The 27,451-nt window shown below is 49.1% G+C and overlaps 2 protein-coding genes across 5 annotated transcripts; one reads left to right on the top strand and one right to left on the bottom strand.

Annotated features, from left to right (window-relative positions):
• Positions 1-2,161: 2,161 nt before the first annotated feature.
• Positions 2,162-8,739, top strand: LOC127693274 (cytochrome b-245 chaperone 1). 2 transcript variants are annotated; one of them, XM_052193944.1, is made up of 7 exons: positions 2,162-2,441; positions 2,968-3,110; positions 4,131-4,172; positions 4,590-4,663; positions 5,467-5,563; positions 6,613-6,757; positions 7,094-8,739. In XM_052193944.1, the coding sequence occupies exons 2-7, from the start codon at positions 3,026-3,028 to the stop codon at positions 7,212-7,214; spliced, it is 564 nt and encodes a 187-aa protein (XP_052049904.1). In that variant the 5' UTR covers positions 2,162-2,441; positions 2,968-3,025; the 3' UTR covers positions 7,215-8,739. The 2 variants fall into 2 exon arrangements, with proteins under 2 accessions (XP_052049904.1, XP_052049905.1); XM_052193945.1 differs by having other exon boundaries at positions 2,162-2,421.
• On the bottom strand, positions 8,575-27,431 carry Hexd (hexosaminidase D). 3 transcript variants are annotated; one of them, XM_052193941.1, is made up of 13 exons: positions 27,353-27,431; positions 26,246-26,385; positions 20,132-20,241; positions 16,927-17,014; positions 15,912-16,076; positions 13,875-14,058; positions 12,993-13,064; positions 12,415-12,610; positions 11,204-11,286; positions 10,049-10,127; positions 9,874-9,975; positions 9,619-9,708; positions 8,575-9,050 (listed from the first exon to the last, which is right to left on the bottom strand). In XM_052193941.1, exons 2-13 carry the CDS (start codon positions 26,327-26,329, stop codon positions 8,843-8,845), a joined length of 1,461 nt encoding a protein of 486 aa, XP_052049901.1. In that variant the 5' UTR covers positions 26,330-26,385; positions 27,353-27,431; the 3' UTR covers positions 8,575-8,842. The 3 variants fall into 3 exon arrangements, with proteins under 3 accessions (XP_052049901.1, XP_052049898.1, XP_052049899.1); XM_052193938.1 differs by lacking the exon at positions 27,353-27,431 and adding an exon at positions 27,241-27,326; XM_052193939.1 differs by lacking the exon at positions 27,353-27,431 and adding an exon at positions 27,241-27,321 and having other exon boundaries at positions 26,246-26,381.
• Between the last annotated feature and the right edge of the window lie 20 nt (positions 27,432-27,451).

Consider the following 27,451-nt stretch of genomic DNA (forward strand, 5'->3'; position numbering starts at 1 on the left):
CAGCTTTGAGCTGAGTATACCAGCTCATGCTTTTAATTCTAACACCCGAAAGGCAGAGGATCAGATCCCAGAGTTCCAGGCCAACCAGAAATACACACACACACACACACACACACACACACACACACACACACCATACAGACAAAAACAACAAATACCAGGGATGAAGAATCGGTTCAATAGTTAAGAACATTTGTTACTTTTGCAAAGGACCTGGGGGCTGATTCCCAGAACTTTTATGACAACTCTCAACCATCTGTAACCATTTCCAGGGGATCAAGCATGCTCTTCTGATGTCCCCAGGTACCAGGGAAGCACGTGGTCTGGTCTCCATACATACATCTAGGCAAAACACTCATATACATAGAACCAGTTAAGTCTTAAAAATGTGCCTTTGAGAGTCTCACTTTGTTAATCCAGGCAAACTGAAACTCCACTGTCCCTCTGCCTCATCCTCTTTGTTTTTGTTTGCTTGTCTTTGATAGAGTCTCTCCTTTTAGAGACTGTCCTGGTGCTGTGGATACCCACCAGAGAAAACTGCTTGGACATGATTTAAGCCAATAATAGAAAGCCTTCATTAGCCTCCCAGTGACTTGGTGTGCTGGGTCTCAGTGTAGTCCCGAGCCTTTCTCGGGGTGAGATTTTCAGCATAATAAAACACTGAGTTGATATACTTTAGTTAATAAGAACACTTATCCAGTGGCAGAACTACACAAGGGTTTCTCCATGTAGCTCTGGCTGTCCTGGAATTCACTCTGTATATGGGGCTGGCCTCAAAATCACAAGAGATCCCTGTCTCTGTCTCTGCCTCTGCCTCCTGAGTGCTGGGGTTAAAGGTGTGTACCACCACCAAAGCTGGATTTTTAAAAAGAGACAAAGGCTGAGCTGGCTCAGCAGTTAAGAGCACTAGCTACTTTCCCAGAGGTCCTGAGCTCAATTCTCAGCAACCCCTATGATGGCTCACAGCTATCTGTAATGGAATCCGATACCCTTTTCTGGTGTGTCTGAAGACAGCTACAATGTACTAATATACATAAAATAAATAAATATTAGAGAGACTGCCTCACCCAGTTTTCTCATATGTACTGTACCTATATATTGACAAACTTCCAGGGTTATGCACGCTGCTGTGTACTTTTATAAAGTCATTATAAAATTCTGAAACACATAACAAGTAGATCTAAAGAGAATGGTAAAGTAATGGAAATCTCCACTCCAGCATGCGTCCTGACACCCACAGATCACTGTACTTATGTTGGAGGCAACTACAAAATAGGGACAAATGTTTTTGCGCCACTAGTTATTGTGTGTTAGGCTGAAAGAAACCATGGACAAATGGCGAACTGAGGTGCCTGTTGACTAAGTGGATAATGGCCAAGCTCTAGGCAAGTACGCGTTACAGAGTCCTGGTTCCTCAGCTCTTGCCCACTACCCTAAACCTCTCTAGCCCCTGAGCTTCCCTTCCCTCCTCCCTCCAGCTTCTCTCTGTCTATAAAACTCAGCCATCGTGACGTGACTCCGTGCTGTCTATCCTCTTGGTCTTTTGTCTCCCTCTCTCTTCCCCTCGTCTCTCTTTCCTCTCACGGCTCCGTCTATTCTGCTGGACATGTTCAGCCAGACTCTTCCAAATGCCCTGACCATGCTTCTCCTCACATCTACGATAAGAACCTAGTCAACAATACCTCTAGGAGTGACCATGTCCCCACTTTCATTTGTTGTGCATCGTTTGTTAGATGGACTTCAGGTAGTCAGTCCATGTTTGCTATACCTTAGGGGTCTGGTGACTATAATCTCTCATTTCGTTAAAATTCCAGATCCAGCCAGGAGGTGGTGGCACACGCCTTTAATCCCAGTACTCAAAGCTCGCAGATCTGAGCTTCAGGCCAGTCAGAGCTACAAAGAGAAACCTTGTCTGGAAGGAAATCACCTCCCTTCCCCCCACCCCCACCCCCACCCCAAAAAAAAACCCAAATCCAATCCAAATCCACTCCTCGGGCTTCTAAACCACGCCCATACGCTGCTTAGGAAAACCTCCATGAGTGACATCTTCCTTGGCCGGCCAAGGCGTTAAATTCAGGTGCCCTACGGACCCGCAGAAGTGTGGAAGCACAAAGACACAACCCCGGACTGCGTAATCACTCAGTCTCCACCCCTGGGAGGTTTCCTACCCGGCTCTTATCCCGGAAGTCCGCAGAACAGAAGTCCGGAAGTTCGAGGGGCTGTTCTCTCCCATTAATTCTCGTACACGTCCCTCGGTGCGGGCATCGGTGCGTGTCCTGCAGCTCTTCGGGTTCCAACCCGCCGTGCCCTGTGCGGGTCATCGCTTGAGGATCTGGATCGGGCGCCAGGCACTCCGGGCAAACCGGGCGTGCGCACTCCTCCCGCGGAGCCAGCGGAACGGGCCGCTAGTGGAGCTTGTTGGTAACTGAAGCCAGAGGGAGGCAAGTTGTGTGTACCTAACTAGGATTCTTGAGGATGTAGGGTACGAAGCTTGATTGCCCATGGGTATCCAAGGTGCCACCCAGAACTGGGACTTTGGGTGTTAATCTCCAGAGGTCCTGCCGCAGTGTCCCACTAATTCGGATGCATTTGGTCCATTGTTTGGTAGTCAATTACAGGGATCCGACAGCTTATGACTGTAGAATCATACACGATGGTACTTTCACTTCCCGTTCTTGGTGGGAAGAGTTGTTTCTGGAAGATTCGGGTAAGGTGCCGGAAGCCTGAGTTGTGTGTGGGTGTCAGGGTGGGGGGAGGGGGCTTACTAACGGAACAACTTAAAGATGAGGGTTCAGTTCACAAGACTGGGGCTTGGAAGTGAGCTTGTGAGCTGTGTAGCTCCGATGCCCTTACATAATTGTGAGTTGAGGTGGGCTCATAAGAAAAAGGAGTTCAGGGTCTGCTGTGGACCTTCCCCTGGCTTCCTGACTGGACTGATGAGGTGCTACCTTTGTGCTGTGGTTGCAGACTTCAGCTGCGTTTTTCCACGCCTGGTCGGCTGTGCAGTGGAGCCCAGGTTCCAGGGATGTATATGCAGGTGGAGACACGCACCAGCACCCACCTTCATCTGAAGAGGGCTCCAGGCATCCGGTCTTGGTCCCTGCTGGTCGGTAAGGCTTGCCAATTTTCCCCCATACAAATCTAAGGAGCGATGTAAACAGCTTCTTTGTATTCTCTTAGGGGTTCTCCTCAGTACAAGGCCTTGAGAATGCATGTTTCATTAACCCTCAGTGTGCCTTTTCTTTCAGATGGCATGCAGGACCCCCTTGCATGCTGGGCACACTCTGAGATGCCCTTCCAACCTTGCATGCTGGGCATACTTCTTTAACATTGAGATGCACTCCCAGCCCGTCTGCTCTTTTTGAGGTTGTTATAGTTTTCCTCCCATGTGACAAGTGATGATGGGTTCCTGTCTTTCCTCTCCCCTGTCTCAGACCTCTTCGTAAGTGCACTTAGCCTCTTGTCCTCTTCCTCCAGCACTGCCCATCAGAAGGCCCTTGTATGCTGGGCTGGACAGAGCCTGAGGTGAGGCACTAGCTGTGGCCTCAGCAGCATCTCTGCAATCTGTCCTTATGATATACACATGCCCTTCTGTGTGTTGTGCTCAGTGTTGTGTTATAATTCTCTAAGTATTCTTCATCCCCCGTCCCTTGTAGGCAATACCTACATCAGGGTCATTTGTGCAATTTTCATTTGTTTGCAGACAAGTCTGGTGAATTCCATGATGGGATATCTTGCTTTTTATTTAATTTTTTATGTATGTGTGTATCTATGTGGGGGTTCTATGCAGGTGCATACGGGTGCCCGTGGAATCCAGAAGAGCATTAGCTCTATGGAGCTGAAGTTACATGAGGTTGTGAATGGCCTGCCATGGTGCTGGGTACTGAACTGTGTCCTCTGCAAAAGTAGTTTATACTCTTAACCAGTAAGCCCTCTTCTCCAGTCCCCTGTCCTCCATGTTGAGACAAATTTCTTAGCTGTTTCACCAACTCTGCACTAGGTAGCATCTACTTACTGCCTCTGAACAAGCTGTCCTACCATGAGACAGGCCTGCTTGCTGGCAGTTATAGCACTGTGAAGAAGCGGGACTTCCCTTGGCTAGTTAACAAAGTACTCTCTCCTCTCTACAGGAATATTATCCACTGGCTTGGCTGCCGCCTATTACAGTGGAGGTAAAGTATGCTCTCCCTTCAGCTTCCTTGTACTTGGAAATGAACAGAAAGCCATCTTGGCGTGTGTGGCTTTGGGGTGGCCTCTGCCTTGCCTTGTGTGGGAGATGATCCCAGCCCATGTCTTGTATCTTAAATCTCTTCCTGTGTTACAAAGTCCTCTTGGAAAGCTCTTTAGCATTTGCTGCCACCTTGCTACAGGGAGGGTGTGTCCCACCTCCATGACAAGTCTGTGTAGATCTACACAACCCCTCGGTGGAATGAGGCAGAGTTTGGGATGCACGTATCTCTGGTGACAGAAGCACATTGCCTAAGCCTCTAATCTGAGCCAAAAGAAAGGCTGTGCTGGGAAGGACCACCTATGGACACATCACCTTGGCTCCTGTAGCTGATGAGCTGATATACTATGTCTGCTTGCAGATAGTCTGGGCTGGAAGCTCTTCTATGTCACAGGCTGCCTATTCGTGGCTGTACAGAACCTGGAGGACTGGGAGGTAAGATGGTACAGAAGCGCCCTTCCCGTTCAGAAGCACCTGTCCCAGTTCGGAGGCATTGTGTTACCTGGCTTCAGCCCTTCTCCTGGCTTTGCTTGTAAACTCTCTGGACTTTTCCAGAAGCTACTCACAACTGTTTCCACCAAGGTTCTGTGTAGTGTGTTTTGTTTCGTTGCAGGCTTGCCTCCAACTCAAAAGTAAGCCTATTGCCTCAACCTTCCGATGGGCATAAATCACCACACTCGGCTCACAGCAGAACTTTTTTTTTTTAACCTCCCCTGGGGTTGTTACAAGTCTGTATGTCCCTTGGCTGGGCTGGCTACACAGGGCAGTGACCTGTGAGAACATTCTGCTAACTCAGACTAGCTCCCAGGCTTTGAAGTTCAAGGGTTGGAGGCTTCCTCTGACCACCCAGGTCCTCGCTGTACTTAACAGCTACAGAAATCTGAGCCTGGGGAAAGTCAGGTGGGACCTGGGGAAGCCCACTTCTCTTAGTCTTGGACGTCTCAGAGTTCTTGAAGCTGCCTGGCCTGGGCTTCTGCTTTTTGTTTAATGGCCTTATTACCATCCTGTCCTTTTGTTAGGGTTGAACCTGGGGTCTCACACCTGCTAGGCACCCACTTTATCTGCCTTCCTGTGCCCCTTAGAGGTCAGGCACACAGGCTGGCTCTGGAAGTCCTGGAGGCTTTGGGTTTCCACTGGGCAAATGTTATCTGTACCAGTGTGGGTGGGGCTGATACCGCAGCCTCAGCTCGGCCCTCTCCCTGGAGTTCCCTGTGTGGCTAGCATACATTGGTTTGCAGGAGGCCATTTTCAACAAGAACACTGGAAAGGTCATCTTAAAAACATTCAGCCTCTACAAGAAGCTGCTGACTCTTCTCAGAGCAGGCCACGATCAAGGTAAGATGTGGGACCTACAGCTTGGTGAAGGTGTGGGAAGGCCTGGATGGCTTGGGTCCAAGTTACTGCTCAAGGCATGAGGGTCCCCCAGACATACCCTGGCTTGCAGGGATGGATCCAGGCAGATTTTTGCGTATGTGAGGACTCAGCCTGTCAGGAAGGATGGAAACTTCATGGCAGCTCTCCTAGGTTGGGTGAGAGTGACAGGAGGTTGCTGTGCCAGGTAGACAGACTAACAGGGAGCCATCCTAGTCTTCAGGAACCACTTGGCCTTTCTTGATTATCCTGTACCTGACCATCAGCTCTGCTAGCCCTGCACTGAGATGGTCAGAGGAACCCTACAACCCTTGAACTTCTGGGCTTGAGAGGTAGTCTAGTTGTGAAGTAGCAGGTTCTCATAGGTCTCTTCCCTATGACTCCAGCCCAGCTATTGTGTGTGCATTACACACATGAAAGTAAATGGTGTGTGCATGCACAGGCCCCTCCGTAAGCTTTTACCATGAAAAGTTAGGCTCCAAGGCATTCATGTTTCTAACTTGTGTGGCATGCAGGCAGTGTACAGCTGAATATGGTACAGATGAAGACCAGAGCTGGTTTGTGGGCTGTGAGTTGAACCTCCCCAGAGGCTGCTTGCTGGGAGCCCTGGCACATCTGAGAGCCAGTTCCCAGTGGCTCTTGGGAAAGCAGTATCAGCCATGCATTAGTTAAGCAATGTTTCTTCTGTGCACAGAACTAACTGGCAGGGCTAACCCACCAGAGCCAGACAGGTTTTCCAGCCTTAGGTAAAATCAGCAAAAGGATATCATGAAGATGGCAGCTTGGGTTTAGTGATTCCTGTTGTGGGACTGCTCAGGAAAGCCAGCATTTGCCTGGACCTGCAGCTGTAATGGGTCTCCTGAGTGTCCTTTCTGGGTCCACAGTCCTGAATGTGGACTAGCAAATGCTTTTGTCACTAATGTACCTCCCGCCGTTCAGCAGGCTGTCCTGCATGCATGGCATAGGGTGAGAGCATAGGGTGACTGCTCATCAGCAAACCCTTCTGTCTCCAGTGGTCGTCCTGTTGAAAGACATCCAGGATGTGAATGTGGAGGAGGAAAAGGTCCGTTACTTTGGGAAGGGCTACATGGTGGTACTCCGGTTTGCTACAGGCTTCTCCCATCCCCTCACCCAGAGTGCAATCATGGGCCGACGCAGGTGAGAGTGGTATAGAGCAAGACCGGGATGTATATCTATCCCTGAGAGTTTCTCGGGGCAACAGAGCAGAGGTTAAGTGTTGCAGACAGGGTATGGGGCAGTGCTTAGGATGTTTGTGCTTAGGACCAGCTCTGCCATAGCTTCTGTAGTGGAGGCATCAGAAGAGCGTGTGGGGTCTGCTGAGAGTAGGACTGAGGCCAGAGATACTGGGCCCATTTGGGACCTCTGGGGTGTTTGTAGGTGTATCAAAGGGGATAAGACAGTGTGGGTCTTTTGTGGTGTGTTGTGGAACTGCACCCTTTGCCAAGGTAATTTGCTTTCTTGATGATGGCCTAGTGATGTGGAAGCCATTGCCAAACTCATCACTAGCTTTTTGGAGCTGCACCGCCTGGAGAGCCCCTCAGAACGGTCACAAAGCAGCGACAGTGAACCTGATGGCCCTGGTGGCCAGAGTTGACAGTGCGGAATGGCTGCTGGTAAATGTCACCCACTCTGACGTGTCTCCAACGGACTTGCCAATTGTAAGGGTACAAGCGGATCTTGGGCACTGCCTGTGGCTCCTTGGGCAGTTCTACACCGGACCAGCTGCCTTTTGCTTGTTTATGCTTCTACACTTTGCAGAACCATGGGCTAGGCCTCTTCCTCAACCTGGAAAGGTTGCATCTATCAGGGTGCAGGGATGGATGCTACATCTAGGGGAGAGCAAGGTCTCAGAGACTGGTACCTTGCCCAGAGTTATACTGCAGCTCTGGGTTGGGCAGCACGGCCTGGTCTGGGTAAGCTCACCCAAGGGCAACCTGAAGCATAAGACGCCAAGCTTTCTTCAGCACAGGCCACGTGCCTGCCCTCAGGACGCCTTGCCACTTCAGGCTATTGCAGGCAGGACTCCACGTCATAGTGAGAATGAGACACCCACACGCACACTCCTGTGCACAGTGACGTCTACTCTCCTTGACTGTTATCAGGATGGATACTCTCAGTGGCTTCCCTGAAGGCAACTCTGGAGGCTGGCTGCCTGGCCACAGAACTCAGAGAAACCATAGGGCTGCTGACTACCCTGGCCCTTCTTGGACACTTGTCTGAGACCCCAGTAGTGTTGGAGCACAGCCGTCAGGAATGGAAGGCTCTCCCAACCCAACCTGGGTTTAAGAAGCTGCTGGGGAGGAAAGGTCACCTGTTGGCATCATGTAGCTCCTAAGACCTGGGAGCTCCTTCACAGAAACTGAGTCAGCCTTTCAAGCCTAGAAAAGACCCGAAGAAAATAGGCATGTGGACACACAGCCCTATAATTCCCAGTGTTGAGAAGTGAGGCAGGGAGAATGTTCAAAGCCAGCCTGGGCCATGGCATCTTCTAATAAAAGTTGGTACCAACCACTAATGGTTCTTTTCTGCTCTTCTAGTTTCCTTCTGAGTGGACTCAAGACCCTCAAAAGTCCACTGTCTACTGAGTTCCCAGCTTGGCCTCTAGGCCTAAGCTGGGGGTCTCTGGTCTACACACAGCTCCTCAAAGCTGCATACCCACACCTCGTCGGGTAGAACTGGGAAACCCCAGAGTTATATAAACAGAAATTAAGACAGCCTGGAGGCCACTGTGCCACGGCTGAGCACAGTACTTAGGTCTTCTGAAGGGACGGCCACTAGTACTGACTGGGGAACATGGCCCCTTGAATATGCCAAAGTGAGCTTTTTAAGTGGTTACATTAGAGGTTTCTCTCCCCAGATGAAACGTGAAACATAGCTTGTTGGTGTTTTGGCTTGTTGCCTACACACTCTTAAGATACTTTAGACAAGAAAGGGAGGAGTCTGTCTCTTGGGTGCTGTCATATCCCCTTCCAATACTGCCCAGTGCCGAGACTCATTCCTGGGTGAAGGCATTAATTCTCTGTGGTGGTAAAAAACTGATTGAAGTTTTTGTTGGTGGGACTTCCACTTCTACTGGTCTTTTTATTTCAGAGGTAATAAAGCTCTACATGCCAATTGCACATGTGCCTTTCTGTTTTCTGCTTTGCCCGAGGTCACTGTTTATTCAGCGGAGAACCTGTCTGTGCAGGTGTCCAGGCTGACAGACGGGGCCCCAACAGCCCCTCAGGGGTTCTGACCTGCATCCCAGCCTGAGCTGGTGGGTGGCAGCTGTCCGGCAGCCGCCTCGCCCAGGTCCTGCAGCAGACCCTGCAGTCGCTGCATACTCGGGAGCACATTCTCCTCCAGCCACTCCTCTATGGCGTCCGGGTAGAAGGCCAGCTGCAGGGCTGCCTCCAATTGCTGCACGAGGCTGGTCCACCTGCTTAGAAGGCTGAGGGAGACAGCAGCCATGATTTGACTTGAGTGTTCCTGCTAAGGCTTATGTTTACATAGATAAACCCATGTCCTCAGTCCCTGGTGCTAGTATTATTCCATGTCTCCATTTAACATGGGGACAAAAATAGATGAATGAGTGGTTACATTTCAACAATCAAAAGATATCACTGCCCAGCAGTGTTCTCACAACCATGAACGGGCAAGCTATTGGTAGCTTCTTACATTCAGTACAACTGTACTCTTACTAGCCTAGCTTAGAGTCATGAACCAGGAGAGGACGGTGCAGGCAGCCTGGGACTACAGCCACAGGGACCCCAGGTGGCCTGATTCCAAACATGAGCCTGGGTCAGCCTGGGCGTGAGGTAGATGCTGTCTTAGGCCAGGAGCCACTTAGATTGTTGCTAATATTAGGGCAAGTGTTACTCAGCAGTAGCCTATCAATTCATCCAGGATCTATAGCTGCAGGACCTGGAGAGCTTGTCTTGTCCTGACCCTGATAACCACAGTCATCGCTACTGTGTGTAAAGGGGGCTGAACACGCAGGAGGATATGACGGTGGCTACCTGAGAGCCTCCGGCTGTATGTGCTGGACCATAACTGGGTGAACGAGCTTCCGCCTTCGATGGTAGGGGCTGAACCAGCCAGTGACAAACCTGGAGCAAATTCAGACAGTGTCAGTGGAACCAGTACTGGTTTGGGGATAACTAGGGGGCAGTGGGGAGAAGTGGCTGGCTTAAGAATCTGGTAGAAATTTTTAGAAGTCTTTCTAGAAAAGCCTTTATAAAGAACAATTGCAGGGACATGTGGGAGCCGCTTACCTGTTTCTTTCTAGAAGCGTGTCCACAGAGCTGCGCAGGTGCAGACTAACTTGTGTGACGAGGGCATGGATGTCACTGCCAGGGAAGGAGCCAGCGCCCTCGCTGCCGAGAGTCACAGTAAGAACAGCGGCCCCCAGAGGGAGGGGTGGGGCAATGTGAGGGACCGTGGGGTTACCTTACAGTGTCCGTGACTTCCAGGCTTGACACCCCAAGGAAGCATTCCACTCTCAGCCTAACATCCTCAGCAAAGCCTCCTGTAACCGTCCACAGGCACGAGTGGTCACACAGACCCCTGACCTTTGGGTGCTACGGGCAAAAGGCACACCATCTTGGGGAGCCCTGGCCAGGTCAGCTGGCTGCTTTTCATTGAACACGTGGAAGATATTTGTTATAGGTCGCTGTAGGTAGCAGCACAATCTGCAGGAGCCCCTGACCTCACCACACAGTCTGTGTACAAGTATCCAGGCTCACTCAAAGGCAGAGTATTCTAGAGCAGCTGAAACGGTGTGAGACCAGGACACCTCCAAGTCAGCACAAAAGGCTGTCTCAGGAAGCCACTGACAGTGTTCCTGGCTCTGCACTGCGGGGTCTGTGTCCCAGCAAAATCACTCCTCACAACCAGGAAGGGCTAAAGCCAACAGCACTAACATCAGTGCCTCTTCAGGGTGGCGAGGGCTGTTTGTGCTTATTATTTCCTTGTTTGTCTGCACATTCTAGACACTTTACAATGAACAACTGCCAGGAAAGAAAAAGCTAAAATAAGACCACATCTACATCTTTCCTCCAGGCCACAGCTGCTGACTGTTTGGGGACCCTTCTCTACACGTGGACACCCTTTGAGTGCTGGAAACTCCTACATAGTCTACATGGGCATGGTTCAGTTCACCGAGGCTGCACGGCCTACTGCTTTGAGCAGTGCCCGTGCCTGTTTTCAGAACCAGTTGTTTCTTCAGGCCATCTGGGTGTCAGAGCTCTGGGATAAAGGCTCCTGTAGCAGTGGGGGCATCTAGTTCTTGACAGTCCAAAGAGAATCTGCGTCTGTACCTGAAGCATGGATTTCTTACACACGTTCTCTGAATCTGTGGGGCATGTACGTTCTAACTTCCCAAACGACCCGAGCCTCGGGCTGAGGATCTGAGTATAGGCAGTCCTGGACAAGCTGGCATTTAAGCAAGTGTGCAGACTAGAAACATGATCCTTCTTCAGCTCCGTGAAGGGCCACAGTCCAGACACAACAGGGCAATGGACCAGGAGAAACCAGCAATTGGCTCCTTTCTTCCTGTCTGGCTAAGAGCAGGTAGGAGGGCTAGAACTGTCGGCTGGGACATACCGTGTACAAGTGACTGTAGACAGGCAGCCAGGGATGGGATTCCCACAGGTAGCAGCTCACACAGCACAGAGAAATGGTCATACCTATGTCGGAGAAGAAGGCTATTCAGTTCTATGGCCCTCAACCATTTCAGCCTGATGAGGACACCTGATTTGGGATGCACTGTGGGCAGACTGGTGTATCTCATTACCTAGCTCAGGATTTCCGAAGTGGGTTTCATGTCATGGGGGCTTTGCATTAGGTCTGCTATAAATGCCCTGGGGAGGAGCCTGTACAGAGGAAATGGGCTCTAAGCACCTGGTGCGCTCCACAGCATGTTTGCTGTGGGGCTTCTGTAGAGCCTTTATTATCCCATTTCTGTTACTCGTCCACCTCCCAGGGCCTCTCCTGTGGCCTCTATTCCATCTATCAACCTCATGTTTTCCCTCAAGGACCCAGGTTAGAGTGGGCATCTGATCTCTCCAGGGCTGGCCTGGAGTGCCTCCACCTGGCCTGGCCTGTTTCTTCAGCAGTAAGGGGCTAGAGAGCTGCTCCTCAAGTGAGGTTGATGGGCCAGTGATTACATCACTCCCATCAGTTTTCCTTGACCTCTGTGAGTCACTGGCCACTATCAAATGCATAGAAAGGTTTTCAGTTTCTGTGAGAGTCTTGGTTTAACTCACATCTCAATATACTCTACTGGAATGGCAAATGCTTGGTAAGTCTTCTTGAGCCATCTAGAGTCATCTCTGAGGCCAACCAGTGGTGGGCGTCTACTGAAACCACAAGCAACTTCCATAACCACACTGGACAGCCTCAGTTGGCTGAGCACCCTGCTCTGCAGGCATATTTTGGAACCTGTGAAGGCCCCAGGGGGACATCTTTCAGCTCTTCCTGGTGGAGCTGACAGCTTCAACCAGTCTAGGACTTTGCCAGAACCATAGACTGGGTTCATCCCATTTTTCAAAGCATATGACATCCTAAAAGAACTGGGACTAATCTTCATGCCCCACTACACACGAGACACAGTAACATTCATGGAATATGCAGACCACAGAGGCTGCATGCTTGTGGCTCAGCCGCTAAGTTGTCTCCTCAGCAGAGTTACTGAGGCAAACACAGAGGCATGGAGAACACGATTTGGGAAGAGGCAAGACCAACACTAGACAAGCTGCCATGTTGGGTGATAGGAACTGTTCCCCACTTCCTAGCCCCAGCCTCTGAGAGCTTACCTCTGCCAGCCAGTCAGGATGATTCCTTGTAGAATATTCTCTGGTCCACTGCCTGCCACCTGCAGCCACAGCTCATGGTTTCTGATGTGGTGCTCAACAGGGGGCAGAGCTTGACTTGCCCCTGTGGCCCCCTTGAAGGCACTGGCAGCCCACAACCTCTGGAAGCCACACTCCTGGTACTTTCCTATGAGGAAGACTAGGCAAGAAAGCAAGCAGATGAGTAGCTCTCACAGAGAGGCCCTGGATACGCAGCCTAATCAGAGCAGCTGAGAGCCACGCCTATCCTAGCAGAGGGGAGACACCAACCCTTCCCACAATGCCTGTGGTTTATCACTCATTACAAAGAAACACTTCAGGAAGAGCTTGAAAGGACCTGGGATGATCTGGAGCCAGCAGGGGATCCCATGCCAGGACAGGAGGCTTTGCATAGCCTTTCTGTTCCATGCTGGTCAGCTAAGCTAATGTGGTGCCCATATTTCTAGGCTAAATAGTTCAGGTTACAAGGTTATGGAGGACTGGGAAACAGTCATGCAGGTACGTGTACCACGAGGAATGTATTACGAACAACCCATACTGACTTTTGCCGTGGACATCCAGGTCAGCGCCATAGTCCCAGAGCACAGGCTCCACCAGCTGAGGCACCCCAGACGCTGCCAACAGAGCAAGGCCATGAGTGTGGGAAGGACCACTCGGGTACTACTCCTGCTGCTTGATATTGGGGTCTCACTGTGCTGCCCAAGCTGGACTTGAACTCCAGTCCTCCTGTCTGGACCTCTTAAGTACTGAGAGTACAGTCGGGGGCCACCAGGCTCATCTCTGGTGCGTCCCTTTAATGTTAAAGTTAAACGTAACCATCTTCTCAGGTCTAGTGGGTTTTAAGTACAGCTTGCAGCTGTGCTAGGCTCTGGGCCATACACATCAGAGCCACAAATGATGTGTGTAGCCGCCTGCTTTTGTGAGGAGGGATTCCTAAGCTCATCTCCAAGCTGCCTGTCTTGCGGCCTCGGGGCACTGGAGTATACCTTGAACTCATTAATGTAAAACATACACTAGTCTCACAGAACACAGGTTCAGCTGGCCCTGGGTCTCTCTGCACTGAGCCTCAGGGCTGAGTGGAGCTGGGTGGTGGTCTACGCGCTGATCTTCCAGGCTGGGGAAGGCTCTTCAGCTCGCATCTCCAGGCTTTGGGCCGGAGTAAACTTTTGGCCCTGGCATCTTCAAGGCTGGACACAGAGTACACATGGGACTAAAGCTATCAGAAGCACTGGACACACCAATGGCCCCTCTGGGCCTGCTGGCAGCCATGCCAATCACACTCCTGCAAGGTCGTGCAGGGATTTAAAGGGGACAGAACCCAGCACTTCCACTAGAGCATACATTAAGAGTTCACTTCCAAGGCCTCTGGAACTTGAGGTCTTGGGCAGCCACATGTAACCCCCATTCATACCGGCCCTGCCAACCTTTTAGCTGCTCCTGAGGGATGTCCCGTAGCATGTCATCCCACACCAAGGGTGTTACGCCAGGGTGCTGGGTCAGCACATGGCTGGCTACTGCCTGCATGTGGCTCAGGCACAATTTCGCATGGCTGTTCTGTTCCTGCTGTAGCCACTGTTTTGAGGTCTCCCCCTCACCCAAGTAGTAGACCTAGGAGGAAGAAACAGGATGGGATTGCAGCTGGTGCCATCCTTAGGACTCCAGGGTTCACACCTGTCCCGAATCTTGGGGTGGCTGCAAGTAGAGGAGACTAGAAAGGGGCTTAGCTTCCCTGGTCTCCACAGGAAGACTGCTTTTCTTAGACTGGATTCACTGAGGGCCTCTCTGGGTTCAAAGCAGCTCTGCTTAGATCACTAAGAGGCAGAACGACCTTGTTAACTCACTGAAGAGTGGGTGAATGTGTGACCCACTGTGCCATGGCTATCCCTGACATGTGACAATGCTGATGAGCCTTGATCTACACTCCTAATGGCAGTGAAGAGGCCAGACATGGAAGGAAATATGTAGTGTAATTGTGTCTGTGAAATACATACACACACACACACACACTTTTTTTTTCTGAGACAGGACCACACAACATTATAGGTTGTATTATTATTCCTCCTCCTTTTTACTTTATTTACTTTAGATGCATTGATTTTTGCATGCATATATGCCTGTGTGAAGATGTCAGATACCCAGAAACTTAAGTTATAGACAGTTGTGAGCTGTCATGTGGGTGCTGGGAATTGAACCCAGGTCCTCTGGAAGAATAGCCAATGCTCCTAACTGCTGAGCCACCTCTCCAGCAGCCCTCTATCCCCCCTTTTCTGAGACAGGATTTCATGGAGCCCAGGCAGGCTTATAATTCTCTATGCTGGGTCACAGGTGTGTGTAACCACATCTTGCTTTCAGATTTCCTTATTTTGAGATACCATGGCCCAAGATGACCTAGAACTCACTATGAAGCTGAGGCTGGTCTCAGGTTTGTGACAATTCTCTCCACAATCCTCCAAGTGCTAGGATTACAGATGTCAGCCATCATATCCAGCTCTGATTTACTTTTAAAAATGGAAACCTCAGGGTGGAATGTCTACAAACCCAGGCAGAAGCCTTTGTCCCAGAGCCTACCCCAGTCCTGCCCACAAATCTGGACTCAAGCCAGAGAAGCAGAGTAGAGACTAGCCATTGGATGGGTTTGGTAAGAGGACAACCACAGATGGCCCAGAGGAACACTCCTCCCAAACAGTGCTTCAAGATCCAAGTGTAACAACACTGTTTCACACTGCACGTCTTTGGCTCCAACTGTCTAAAAGGACATGCATTTGCTCATGGCTGCGGCTGGCTCTGTTCCTGTAGGAGGTAAAGAAGCCTGGCCCCTGAATCGGAGCATCACAGGTACACAGGATACCTTACTTGGGCTCTGCAGGACTGCCCTATGCCAGTCAACACTCCAGAGATGTCATCTCCTAAACAGGCCTATCTCCTTGGCAACCTCTGCCTTTATTCTTTAGTATTCTTTATTCTTTAGTATTCTCGACTTAAAAGAATTCCTAGGGCCTGGCATGGTGACACGTACCTGTAATTTCAGTGTTTGGCAGGATGAGAGCGAAGGATCAATAGTTCAAACCAGCCTGGGTAATGTAATGAGACTGTAGTTCAAAAAATTTTTAAATTAAGTTAAACCAAACCAAATCAAAAGAAAACAAAGAGGGGGCTGGAGAGATTGCTCAGAGGCTAAGGGCACTAGAAGCTCTTCCAGAGGATACAGTGTTGATTCTCAGCTCTCACTAGGTGGCTCACAGTAACTGCAGAGCCAGGTGATCCTGACACCCTCTTCTGTTCCCTGTGGGTGTTGCATGTCACCCCATACCAACTGTACACAGACATACATGCAGGAAAAACATCCATACACATAAAATAAGTAAGTAAAGAGACAAGTATAAAAAGAAAAGAAAGAAGCCATATGTGGCTCATGATTGTGAAGAAAGGCAGCTGCACACCCTGAGACCACAGGCACTCACCTCGTCACAGCCAATGTGGAGCCACCGGACATCCCCATGGAGCTCCAGAATCTGGTCGATCATGGCTTGTACCAAGGCCAGGGACTCAGCCTCATGAGGGTTCAGGGTGTTGGGGAAGTGAGCCACTTCACGGAGATGTGCAAATGCTGCATGCTTTAGCACAAACTGAGGACAGAGGGAAGCTGGTGCCTAACGGTCCCAGTTTTTGCATGCCCTCGGTGAGCACTCCAAGTTACACAGCTTCACCCAGTGTACCTGAGGGCCAGCTGGGCGGCCTGCACAGGTTACTGCTGACTCTTCCAGACATCTGCAGCTGAGACAAGCTTCAGACTCTGCCTGAGCTGAGCCTTCTAGCTGGTTCCTCAGCAGCCCTCATCCCTCCCTTACTTCCCTCCCCCTCCTCCTCCTCTTTCTCCTTCTTCCCCCAAACTCCGCCCCTCTCTCTGTGGTGTTGGTACTTTAACTCAGGGTTTTGCACATGTCAAGTGAGTTATTTTACAGAACTAGATCTCCAGCCTTGTCTTTTTACTTCTATGGGTATTCCTTGTTAGGGTTAGGGGTCTGTGCGCCACATGTGCCTAGTGCCCAGAGGCCAGAACGGGGGCATCTGATCCTTCAGAACCAGCTGTTTTGGGCTGCCTTGTAGGTGCTGGGAATCAATTTTGGGTTCTCTGGAAGAACAGCTAGCACTCTTAACAGCTCTTGCCACTCCAGTCCTTTTTTTTTCCTTTAAATTTAATTTTAGAGGTGTGAATAAGGCTGCATCCGACAAGCCATTAAATCAATACTGTGTTTGCCTCTCAGTTGTCCGTCTTACATATGAGAAGTAATTCTGGATAAAATACTGGTAAAAAGACATAGCAAAAGCAGAAGGTTTCCTTCCGTCTTAGTGAAGCTGCTCTGAGCAAGAGTTGTGCTCTCTGGCTGCTTCTGAGTGGTGCTGTGAGAACAGGAGTTGAGGCAGCACTGAGCTGCTGCCTACCCGTCAGGCCCAGTCTCTGAACCTCACGCTTACCTCCATGTGTCCGAATGTCTGCACCAGGGGTACAACTTCCAGCTCACTGAGTCTGGCAAGGCGCAGGATCTCTGTGACTTCGGAGGGGCTGGGGTAGTAAGAGTACACAGAGGCTTGTGTCAGCCTGGGTGGCGCAGCACTGCTGCCCAGCCCAGCTCAGCCCTTTCTGGCCTCTTTGCATCATACACGAACTCGCTACAGAGTCATCCTGCATAACAAGGTTGGCAGACTGGCCCAAGGGCAAAACTTATGCCTCAGCTGCTTGTGTACAGCTCTTAACCTAAGAAAGGGTTCCTTCACTGCCCCCCTCCCCCGCTGAATCCCATTAACTTTGAAAGACAAACAGATATTCACTGTCAGAAAACAGCAGAGCAGCCGGGCAGTGGTGGCGCACTCCTGTAATCCCAGCACTCTGGGAGGCAGAGGCAGGCAGATTTCTGAGTTTGAGGCCAGCCTGGTCTACAGAGTGAGTTCCAGGACAGCCAGGGCTACACAGAGAAACCCTGTCTTGAAAAAACAAAACAAACAAACAAACAAACACACAAAAAAACAGAAAACAGCAGAGCAGGGAGCAGGCAAACCTGCAGCAGGTGCACGCACGGGTGCATTGTAGCAGGTGCACACACAGGTGCATTGCAGCAGGTGCATGCACAGGTGCAGCAGGTGCAATGGAGAGCTGGGATCCCCAGAGTCAAACCACCTTCTAGCATAGTAGAATATGCTTGTCTGAGCCATCCAAGCACTGGTATTATGGGTAGTTACCACCATGCCTAGCTAAAGAATCAGCAAGGACCATATCTATACTCCCCTGACCTGCTTGTGTACACTAGGTAAGCACTTTACCACTGAGCTATATCCTCAGCCTCCCTGATTCAGCAGCTAAAATGATACACTGCATAGTTGTTAACCTTGATTTCTTTTTAAAAAAGATTCATTTATTTGAGTACACTGTAGCTGTCTTCAGACACACCAGAAGAAGGCATCAAATCTCATTACAGATGGTTATGAGCCACCATGTGGTTGCTGGAAATTGAACACAGGACTTCTGGAAGAGCAATCAGTGCCCTTAACCCCTGAGCCATCTCTCCAGCACCGTCCCCCCACCCCAATCTTGATTTCTATGAGAGATTTAGAATTTTCCCACTTGCTTATACATTCCAAGGTTAAAATCAAACTATGAGGAGCTGGGGAGATCATTCAGTGGTTGAAATGCCTGTTGCATAAGCAAGAGGACTAGAGTTCAGATTCCCAGATCCCAGGTAAATGCTGGGTGGGCATGGTGGACTATCTCTACTTCCGGTGCTCAGAAGGCACAAACAGGATACCAGAGGAAGCTGGCTTGCCGGAGTAGCAAAGATGGTATGTTCTGGATTCAACCAAAGATGCTGCTTTAGTTAAAAAAAAAATGGAGAGTGATAAAGACTTGGGATGTCAACTTCAGGCTTCCACACATGTGCATGCATACACATGTAAATATAACACACACACACACACACACACACACACACACACACACACACGAGGGAAAATATCCAATTGTGGCCATAAACACAACTCAGTCCCAGCTGCCCCATGACTTCTTATTCTTCCTTATAGGGCCAGAATGGATATTTCTCTTTCAAATGTTTCCTGATTACCTTTAATGTACATGTTTTACTTAAAAATATATTCTGCATGTGTGTGTGCTAAGTGTGTGTATGTGTACCAGGTATGTGCAGGAACCTGGAGGGTACTGACTATGGCCCTGGAGTAGCAGGTGGTTGTGAGCCACTCTGTGAGCCCTGGGAACCAAACCCAGACCTTCTGTAGAAGCTTAAGTGCTCCACAGCACTAAGGAACCTCTGGAGCCCCTACAGTATTTTACTCAGAGCAGGAGGAAGGACTGTAGGAGCCAGAGGGTCAAGGATACCACAGGACATGGCCCACAGAATCAACTGCCTAGGGCTCGTAGGGACAGCCAACAATCAGAGCCTGTGTGGGTCTGAGCTAGGCCCTCCGTGTATGCATCATTGTGAAGCTTGGTGCTCTTGTGTGACTCCTACCGGTGGGAGCAGAGGCTGTGTCTAACTCTTGTCTGCTTTTGGGACCTCTTTCCCCCTATTGGCTGCCTCGTCCAACCTTGATGTAAGGGTATATGCATGGTCTTATTGTAAGTTATTATGCCAGGAGTGGTTGGTATCCCTGAGAGGCCTCTTCTTTTCTGAAGGGAAACAGAAGAGGAGTGGATCTAGGGGAGACAAGAGGTAGACGTAGAGCTACGGGGAGAGAAGGGAGGGGAAACTGCAGTCAGGATGTAATATATGAGGGATAATAAATTTAAAAAAATTGTGTGAATGTTTTCCCTGCATTTGTCTGTATACCACACTTTTAACATGTGAAGTCAGCTTCACATGTTAAGGTATTAGTAGCTTCCCATTGCCTCGTGAGCTACCCCATGGGAGCTGGGACTGGAACCTGGGTCCTCTGGAAGTTAGTGCTTCTAATACCTGAGCCATCTCTCCAACCCAATGTTTTATTTTTTAAGTGTTTTAGGTTTCTTTGGATTTTGAGACAAGGTTTCTCTGTGTAGCTCTGGGTGTCCTGGAAACTGGTGCTGTAGACCAGGCTGACATCAGACTCAGAGATCTGCTTGGGATTAAAGGCATGAGCCACCAAGGCCAGGCCAGGTTAGGTTTTTTTTGTTTTTGTTTTTGGTTTGGTTTGGTTTTTTTGAGACACGATTTCAATCTACAGCCCAAAGTGGCCTTTAACTTTCTTTTTTTTTGGCAGGGGTGGGGGGGGAGGGAAGGGAGTGTGGTTTTTGTTTTGTTTTGTTTTGTTTTTTTTTCCCCGAGACAGGGTTTCTCTGTGTAGCCCTGGCTGTCCCTGGAACTCACTCTGTGAACTAGGCTGGCCTCAAACTCAGAAATCCGCCTGCCTCTGCCTCCCAAATGCTGGGATTACAGGCGTGCACCACCACCGCCCGGCTGGCCTTTTAACTTTCAACAATCATCCTGACTCGGCCTCTGAAATGCTGGTGTGAGTCACCACACGTAACTACATGTTTTAATTCTGTAATGTTATATACATAAAGACATGCACTTAGAGACAAAACGGAATGTAGACTGTTAGTTTCCAATTGTCCACCCACAGTGATGCCCAGGCCTTCCTTGATGGTGGCCCTCCCCTCGCCCGCCCCGGGTTGGCATCCTGCTAGCTTTGATACCTGTATGCATGCTTGGCCCTCAGCAGCCTCAGCTGGCCCTCGTAGGGAAACATGTCTTCGTACTCAATGAGGAGGCCATTTGCACCAAGTGCATGGAACAAAGGAAAAACCTGTGCAGAGACAGAGGGTGTTGGGAAAGTGGCAATCTGAACAGAAGGATGGGAGCTGATATTCGCATTTCTCACTCGCAAACTTTAAATCTAGAATGTGTATTTGGTGCTTGCACAGGAGTGTTATGTGTTATTGAATAGCAATAAACAATGCTGCTGGTTCAGCGGGGGAGAGGGGACTTGGGCCAGCTGGGAGAGTCATGCTGGAGCCAGGCCAGAAGGGTCCAACACACCAGAACCTGGGTGCCATAGCATCGGGGCACCACGAACAGCCCTGAAGAGAGATTTCAGCTCCTAGGAAGGAAAAGCAGGTGGGGGAATGTGTGCAGAGGCAGCAGGAAGTATCTGTGCATGCGCACATGCAGGGGTGGGGCTCAAAGTCTCAGAGCCCCTTCCTCCCATTCTCACCACTTTCTTATCTTTATGTTAAGGGTAGGAATTTCCCTGTCTTCAAGCCTTTTATACAGAATAACTGGAATTGATTGATTTATTGGTCTGAGATCAAGGCCAGGGATTTATTTGTTTTTGTTTGTTTGTTTGTTTTTTCCGAGACAGGGTTTCTCTGGGTAGCCCTGGCTGTCCTGGGCTCTGTAGACCGGGCTGGCCTCAAACTCAGAAATCCGCTTGCCTCTGCCTCCAAGTGCAGGGATTACAGGCGTGCGCCACCACTGCCCAGCAAGGCCAGGGATTTAAAAAGAAAAAAAAAAAAAACCACAATGTAGGAACTAATGAAGGGGCCTCTAACTATATTTAAAACATCTATCAATCTCCGAATAAGGCTCCAAATGTTTTCTGTGATGTATGGCGTGTTTTCTTTCTTAAAGTGCAGGATCGTTCTGAAGAATGCTGAATCAAGGAAATCAGCTGGTGACTGAAAATCAGCTAAGGCGATTCACAAAACGGGTATTAAGCGAGTACAAATCAGAGGCAGCCTGACCATGGAGAGAGGTCATCTGACTCAGTTGCCCACAGAGACCAAAGCAACGATGGTGGCATCTACTCCCCCAGGGTTCTTGTCTCCCTGGCACCTGCGTATACCTCCTGGGCAGCTCTTGCAGGGGCTGGGACGTCTGAGAGGCTGAGACTAGAGAGACTGGAACCTCACAGCCATGAGTCCTCTGGCCTTTCATGGTTTAGATGGTAGCAGAGGTTATCATTGCTAAGCTGTATATATATATATACCTCATAAGCTAACTTTTACTTTTCTTTTTGTCTGGAATACTAGAAAGCAAATCCCAGACATCATTTCACTTGCAAATGCTTTGATTTAAATTTCAAACTGTTTAAACTTAAGACAATAACCATAACCCTAATCCCACCAAACCAATTATTTGTAAACCCTTAACATTCCTCATTCTCAAATTTTCCTGTTTCAAAAAGCTGTGGCTTGAGTCAGATTTATACATTTTTAAGTAGATCTTCTGTTTGTTTGTTTGCCTGTGTGTGCTAATGTATTTTCATGTGTTAAGAGGCCAGAAGTCTACTTCACAAGTGCTGAAATTATAGGTAAAAGCCATCTCTCCAACCCCTTGAGCAGATAAAAAGTTATTTTTTTAAAAACATTTAGTGTGTGTGTGTGTGTATGTTTGTGAAGGGAGATGGTGCCTATGTGAGAATCAGAGAATTTGGGAAGCGGTTCTCTTTTTCCTTTATGCAGGATCCAGGGAACAAACACACACCATCAGGCTGGCAGAACCTTTAACCTTACTCCCCTTGAGCAGATCTTTAAAGCAGTATCTTGTGCTAATTCTGAGGTGGGGTCTCACTATGTAGACCTGCCTGGCCTGGAACTCACAGAGATCTGCCTGCCTCTGCTTCCCAGCTATCTATCTATCTATCTATCTATCTATCTATCTATCTTTATTTTTTTTTTTTGAGACAGGGTTTGACACTGCACCCCAGTGTTTAATTCACTTGCCTTCTCCTGTACCAGCCTCTTAAACCCTGTAATTCTAGGATTTGATGGAACCCCAGGATCTGAGAGGCTGATTCAGATTCTTCCCAAGGTTGTACTGCCCTGAATTACTGTAGATAGTGTTTCATTAGAACTACTGGAGGCTGGAGAGATGGCTCACTGGTTAAGAGCACTGACTGCTCTTTCGGAGGTCCTGAGTTCAAATCCCAGCAACCACATGGTGGCCCACAACCATCTGTAATGAGATCTGATGTCCTCTTCTGGAGTGTCTGAAGACAGCTACAGTGTACTTACATATAGTAAATAAATAAATCTTTAAAAAAAGTTTTAAAAACAGAATTACTGATAGCTTCCCTTTTTTTCTTCCCTACTTCCCCTGCTTCTTTTGGGCAGGAGGTATGTATATATGTCAAAATAGGGGTTCTTGTGTAACACACCTGGCCTTAAAGTCACTATGTAGCTGGTCTAAGTCACCAACAAGACTTTTTCTTTTCTTAGTATTATTTGTATTTCCATAATACATTTTCCATAATGTCCCCCTTTTTTTTTATAGTTTCCTTGGAACATATTTTCCTCCACAGCCACCTCTGGCTGCGGAATGAAGTGGTCCTTTTCTGTGAGGCTCATCCAGCTGTGGCAGGGGAGCTCATGCAATGGTTAACCCCTCATGGGCTTCGTTCATAGGCTGTGCATCTCAGGTGCTGTGCTCCCTGGGGTATGATCAATGCCTAGACAGTCCTTCTAAGTCCAGCACTGCTCTCTTGGTGTTGTTGTATTTTCTTTTTTTTGAGACAGGGTCTCAGGTAGCTGACCTTGAACTTGCTATGTAGCTGAAGATGACCTCAAACTCCTAACCCTCCTGCTGCCACTTCCCAAGTGCTGACTACAGGCATGTACCACTGCCATGCTCAGCTCTTGCTAGGCTTCTTAGGAGGACAGGTATCTCTGTGTATCCCTGGCTGACCTAGATCTCACCCTGCAGGCCAGGCTGGCCTCGGAGCCTACTTCTGATCCACCTACTTCTGCCTCCTGAGTGCTGGAGTTACAGGACTATGCCATGACCGCCTGGCATTTGTACTGCGTTTTAAGGACCTGCACCAAGGACTTAGTACTCCTTTTGGGTCACTGACCCAGGCATGCCCTCACTACTTGGCCTTGACATACTTATTGATCCTACTGTTCACTCTGCTTCTTTAAGATGACCTGAATCAGAAGCTTTGTTGTATTTGTGTGCGTGTGTGCGTGCGTGTGTGTGTGTGTGTGTGTGTGTGTGTGTGTGTATGTAGGTCAGAAGACACTGTGGGAGTAAAGTCTCTCCTTCCACTATGCTGGTCCTGGAGATTACTTCAGTCTTTAGGCTTGGTACCAAGCACCTTTACGCAGTGAGCCAACTCACTGACCCTTTATTTTTTTTACTGTATTTGTTTTATGTGTGTGTGTGTGTGTGTGCACCTGTGTGAGTTTACTGCGCCGACTGCACGGAGGTGCCCACAGAGGCTAGAGAGCACTGGCTTCCCTGGAGATGGAGCTACAGGAAGCTGGCTGTGAGTGGCCTGACATGGGCCCTGGGAACTTAACAGTACTTTTCTGCACCAAGCCATTTTCTTGGTTGCCCTTTAGGTATGCATACTCTTGTACTCTTGATAGTTTGGGCAATTCCTCGGCTTCTAAACGTGAGTGGTTTTTTTTTTTTTTTTTTAAGATTTATTTATTTATTATATGTAAGTACACTGTAGCTGTCTCCAGAAGAGGGCATCAGATCTCGTTAAGGATGGTTGTGAGCCACCATGTGGTTGCTGGGATATGAACTTAGGACCTTTTGAAGAGCAGTCAGTGCTCTTAACCCCTGAGCCATCTCTCCAGCCAGTGAGTGGTTTTTTTCAGGACAGGGTTTTCTCTGTGTGACAGTCCTGGCTGTTCTGGAACTTTTTTTTTTTTTTTGGTAGACCAGGCTGGCCTCGAATTCAGAGATCCACCTGCCTCTGCCTCCCAAGTGCTGGCATTAAAGGAGTGGACCACTTTGACTGGCTGATATGATCCTCTTGATTTGTGTATTTTGTAGTTTTCTCACAAATCATCTCGGGCTGCTTACAGAACAGCTCATGTGTCTCACGCCTCTTCTCGTTGGACTGTGCCATTTATTTCTGAACTTTCCCTCTCAGTTCATCCCTGAGTTCTGCAGGCAGCAATGTCACATCCTCCTGTCCAGTCCTCCCAGATCAGCGTCTTCTGCCTCTGCCTCTGAGCTTCTTTCCTAGCCTCCAGCTTTTATCTCATCTGAGTATCTTGCTTTATTCTGCTCCATGTCCTGTGATAAGCTTGTACTATTAAAACACTGTCATCTTTTTCTGCAGTGTTCTTCTGTGTTCACATGGAGTTTAACCAGAGCCCACTGATTCACTGAGGTACTGCAGACTGAACTTACGGCTTCCAGATGTTAGGCTGGCACTCACTACACTACTAGCCCTACCAGGCTTGCTCACTTTAAAGGACAGGCACGCGTGGTTGGCATGGAGCTGGGCCTCCGACCAGGCTCGGCTTCTGTTGATGGGCATTAGGTACTCCAACTCAGGGTGGCCACTCCTGAGGCCACTGTTGGCCTCTGCCTCCTTCCCCTGACAGTCTGTCCTTATGAGGGTCTCTGGTTTCTTGAGTCTTAAGGTTCTCCAGAGCCCCTGCACTTTGTTGACGCATTTTATACACTCAACTTCTCCCAATTCCTCCTGGACGTGGGTAACTTCATCTGGGAGTATTCTCTAGGTCCTTTAGTCACAGCATTGCTACAATTCCCCTCTCTTGTTGCTTTATCACCTCCTGCTAATGCTACTCACCCCACACAGGCTTTGGGGTTGTTGGGATATGACTGTACTTATTCCGGTTTTTGAATCTATGGAGCTGTCTAACACCCAAATCTTACTTTTTTCATTAATTAATTGTGTGTATATATGTGTATCCCAAGCACATGTGGAGGTCAGAGGACAACCTGCAGGATTCTTGCCCTCCATAATTCAAGTCCCTAAAACTCGGACTCAGGTTATCAGACCTGGTGGTAAGCACTTTTAATACTGAGCTATCTTACCAGTTTCCCACTAACCACCTCTTTGAGACCAGGATGGTTTTGAATTTGCTATAGGATCGATGCTGGCCTTGATTTCCTGAACTACCCTCCTCTACTTCCCAAGTACTGGGATTACAGATGAGTGCACTGTGTTCATGTTGAAGGATGTATTGGGACTCTAGGTCTGTTGTTAGAAATGACTACAAATGAGACGGCTTCAAATAACAGGATTTCTTTTATAGTTTTGGAGGCCAGGACTTCCAGTTGAGGAGTCAGCAGGGCATGCTTTCTTAGAAGGTCTCACAGGAGAGTCCTTCCTGCCTCTTCCTGCTTCTGGTTCATTGATTTGTGGCTGTGTCACTCTGCTTCTGTTGTCCCAGGGTGTCCGTACTTATGTGTCCTCTCAACTTTGTCTAAAGTTGCCTCTTTTACCGGAGTGTGGAAGCCTAACACTCAGATAAAACCAGGGGTGGTGGTGATGCCTGTAACCCGGCATTGCTCGGGTAAAGACAGGCAGACTCCAGGCTTTTACTGGCCATTCTGACTATCGGAAATGGTGAGTTCCAGGTTCATGGAGAGATCCTGCCTCCCAAATAATTAACTAATTAATTAATATGTTGGTGACCTCTGATCTTCACATGAACACATGGGAGAGCATACAGTGTGCTCTCCCCCAAACACAATCAATCCACTTTTCTTATTCAGGCCTGCAGAAACCCAGTGTGACCTCATCTTAACTGGTCATTCTCCAAGGACTAGTTCCAGGTGAGATTCTATGGACAGGCACCAGAGCATCAAGACTTGAACTTATCTTTTTGGTGGATGCAACTCAACCACGACAAAGAGGTCATGGACAATGGACACCTCTGTTCCCTGTGCCACCCTGGTGTTCTGTCTGGTTCTGAGGGGAACTGGAAGAAAATGAGAAACCTGTGCTCTGCCCCCACCGTGATCCAGAAGGCCTCGAAGTTGTTTCACCAGTGCTGGCTTCTACGGAGTGAAAGGTCACTGGAGGCAAAGAGAGTCCTTACCTCAGAGAGATACGAAACCTTTGGCGGTGCTCCTTTAAGGTCCAAATGAACCAATCTCATCTTAAATGGCGTGGAAGATGACATGTTGGCATTTTTTTTTTTTTTGTAAACTCCTATAACAGGATCTCTGGGACTTCTTCCTGGTGGAGAGAACTTAAGTTACAAAGTGGAGCAGACACAGCTCTCCCCTTTACTTCCACATTGAAATACAGTATTTGTGAACTGCCCTGAAATAGGAAACCATTTATTTCCTTGTGAGATTATGATTTATAGCAACAAAAAACTCTGCATGGCAGTGGCACACACCCGTAACACCCTTCCCACCCCGCCCCCTGCTGAGGAAGGAGATTTGCCTGGGCTATAAAGGAAGGTCAAGGCTAGCCTTTGCAACTTAATAAGACCCTGTCTCCAGACTAATAAGTAAAATAAGGACTGGAGAGCTTAGTGGTACACTTGTCTAGCATGCATAAGGCCTTAGGTTCCATTCCTAGTAATGAAAAACAATTAAGGCAACGGTAATGTGGAGAGATGGTGGCTAGCTCCATGGTACTGCACTTGCTCATTATGCCAAGAGCCCTGGGGTCCACCCTAGCTACTGCAAATAATAACAATAATCTGGAAAGGGAATAAGCACTACACATATCAGAGCTGACTATAGTTTCCATTATAGTTCATTTCTGGATGACACTGAAGCAGTCAGGATATTAAAGAAACAGTTTCCCTACCTTTTGTAAAAATCACAAACGATTATTAAAGAGAATTACTGAGTCGTGCATCCAGTTGCATGATTTCACCGGCTCGTCCTGTGCAAGGACTCAAAGCCCTAGCCTTAGGAACCACACCCCCATACACCCTCAATCCCCAACCCCGACCCGCCACTCTCAGGCAGCTCAAAGTCCCTGATAGGATTCTCAATGCAGCTCTTGTAGTGGGGGGAGGGTGTAGGAGACAGGTCATCCTGGTCCAGGCCAACCGTGGCTGTGGGCTGGACTCACCCGGAGAATGCAGAACTCCACAGGTGCCTCCAGGGAGCAGCGCCAAGGGCGGAGAAGGCCCCGCCCCCGCTCCCCTGCTCTCCCCACCACCGCTCGGCCTCCGATTGCTCACGTCTGGCCGCGAGCCGGCCGAGGACCGAGCGCGTCGCTCTTGCGTCCCCGCACCGTTCACGCTTTGCTTTCGCTGTCGCAGCTATTGCCCCGAGTTTGG

The sequence above is a fragment of the Apodemus sylvaticus genome, chromosome 10 (assembly GCF_947179515.1).
Source record: "Apodemus sylvaticus chromosome 10, mApoSyl1.1, whole genome shotgun sequence".
In the NCBI taxonomy this organism is placed as follows: Eukaryota; Metazoa; Chordata; class Mammalia; order Rodentia; family Muridae; genus Apodemus; species Apodemus sylvaticus.

What these genes read in the sequence shown, in the direction of transcription:
- LOC127693274 (XM_052193944.1), top strand. Translation starts at nt 3,026, where the DNA reads ATGTATATGCAGGTGGAGACACGCACCAGCACCCACCTTCATCTGAAG. An exon ending in GTCTTGGTCCCTGCTGGTCG is followed by an intron (nt 3,111 to 4,130) that starts GTAAGGCTTGCC and finishes TCCTCTCTACAG; the next exon opens with GAATATTATCCACTGGCTTG. An exon ending in CAGAGCAGGCCACGATCAAG is followed by an intron (nt 5,564 to 6,612) that starts GTAAGATGTGGG and finishes TTCTGTCTCCAG; the next exon opens with TGGTCGTCCTGTTGAAAGAC.
- Hexd (XM_052193941.1), bottom strand. Translation starts at nt 26,329, where the DNA reads ATGTCATCTTCCACGCCATTTAAGATGAGATTGGTTCATTTGGACCTT. An exon ending in TCCACATTGGCTGTGACGAG is followed by an intron (nt 14,059 to 15,911) that starts GTGAGTGCCTGT and finishes TCTTCCTCCTAG; the next exon opens with GTCTACTACTTGGGTGAGGG. An exon ending in GAAGTCACGGACACTGTAAG is followed by an intron (nt 9,976 to 10,048) that starts GTAACCCCACGG and finishes GACTCTCGGCAG; the next exon opens with CGAGGGCGCTGGCTCCTTCC.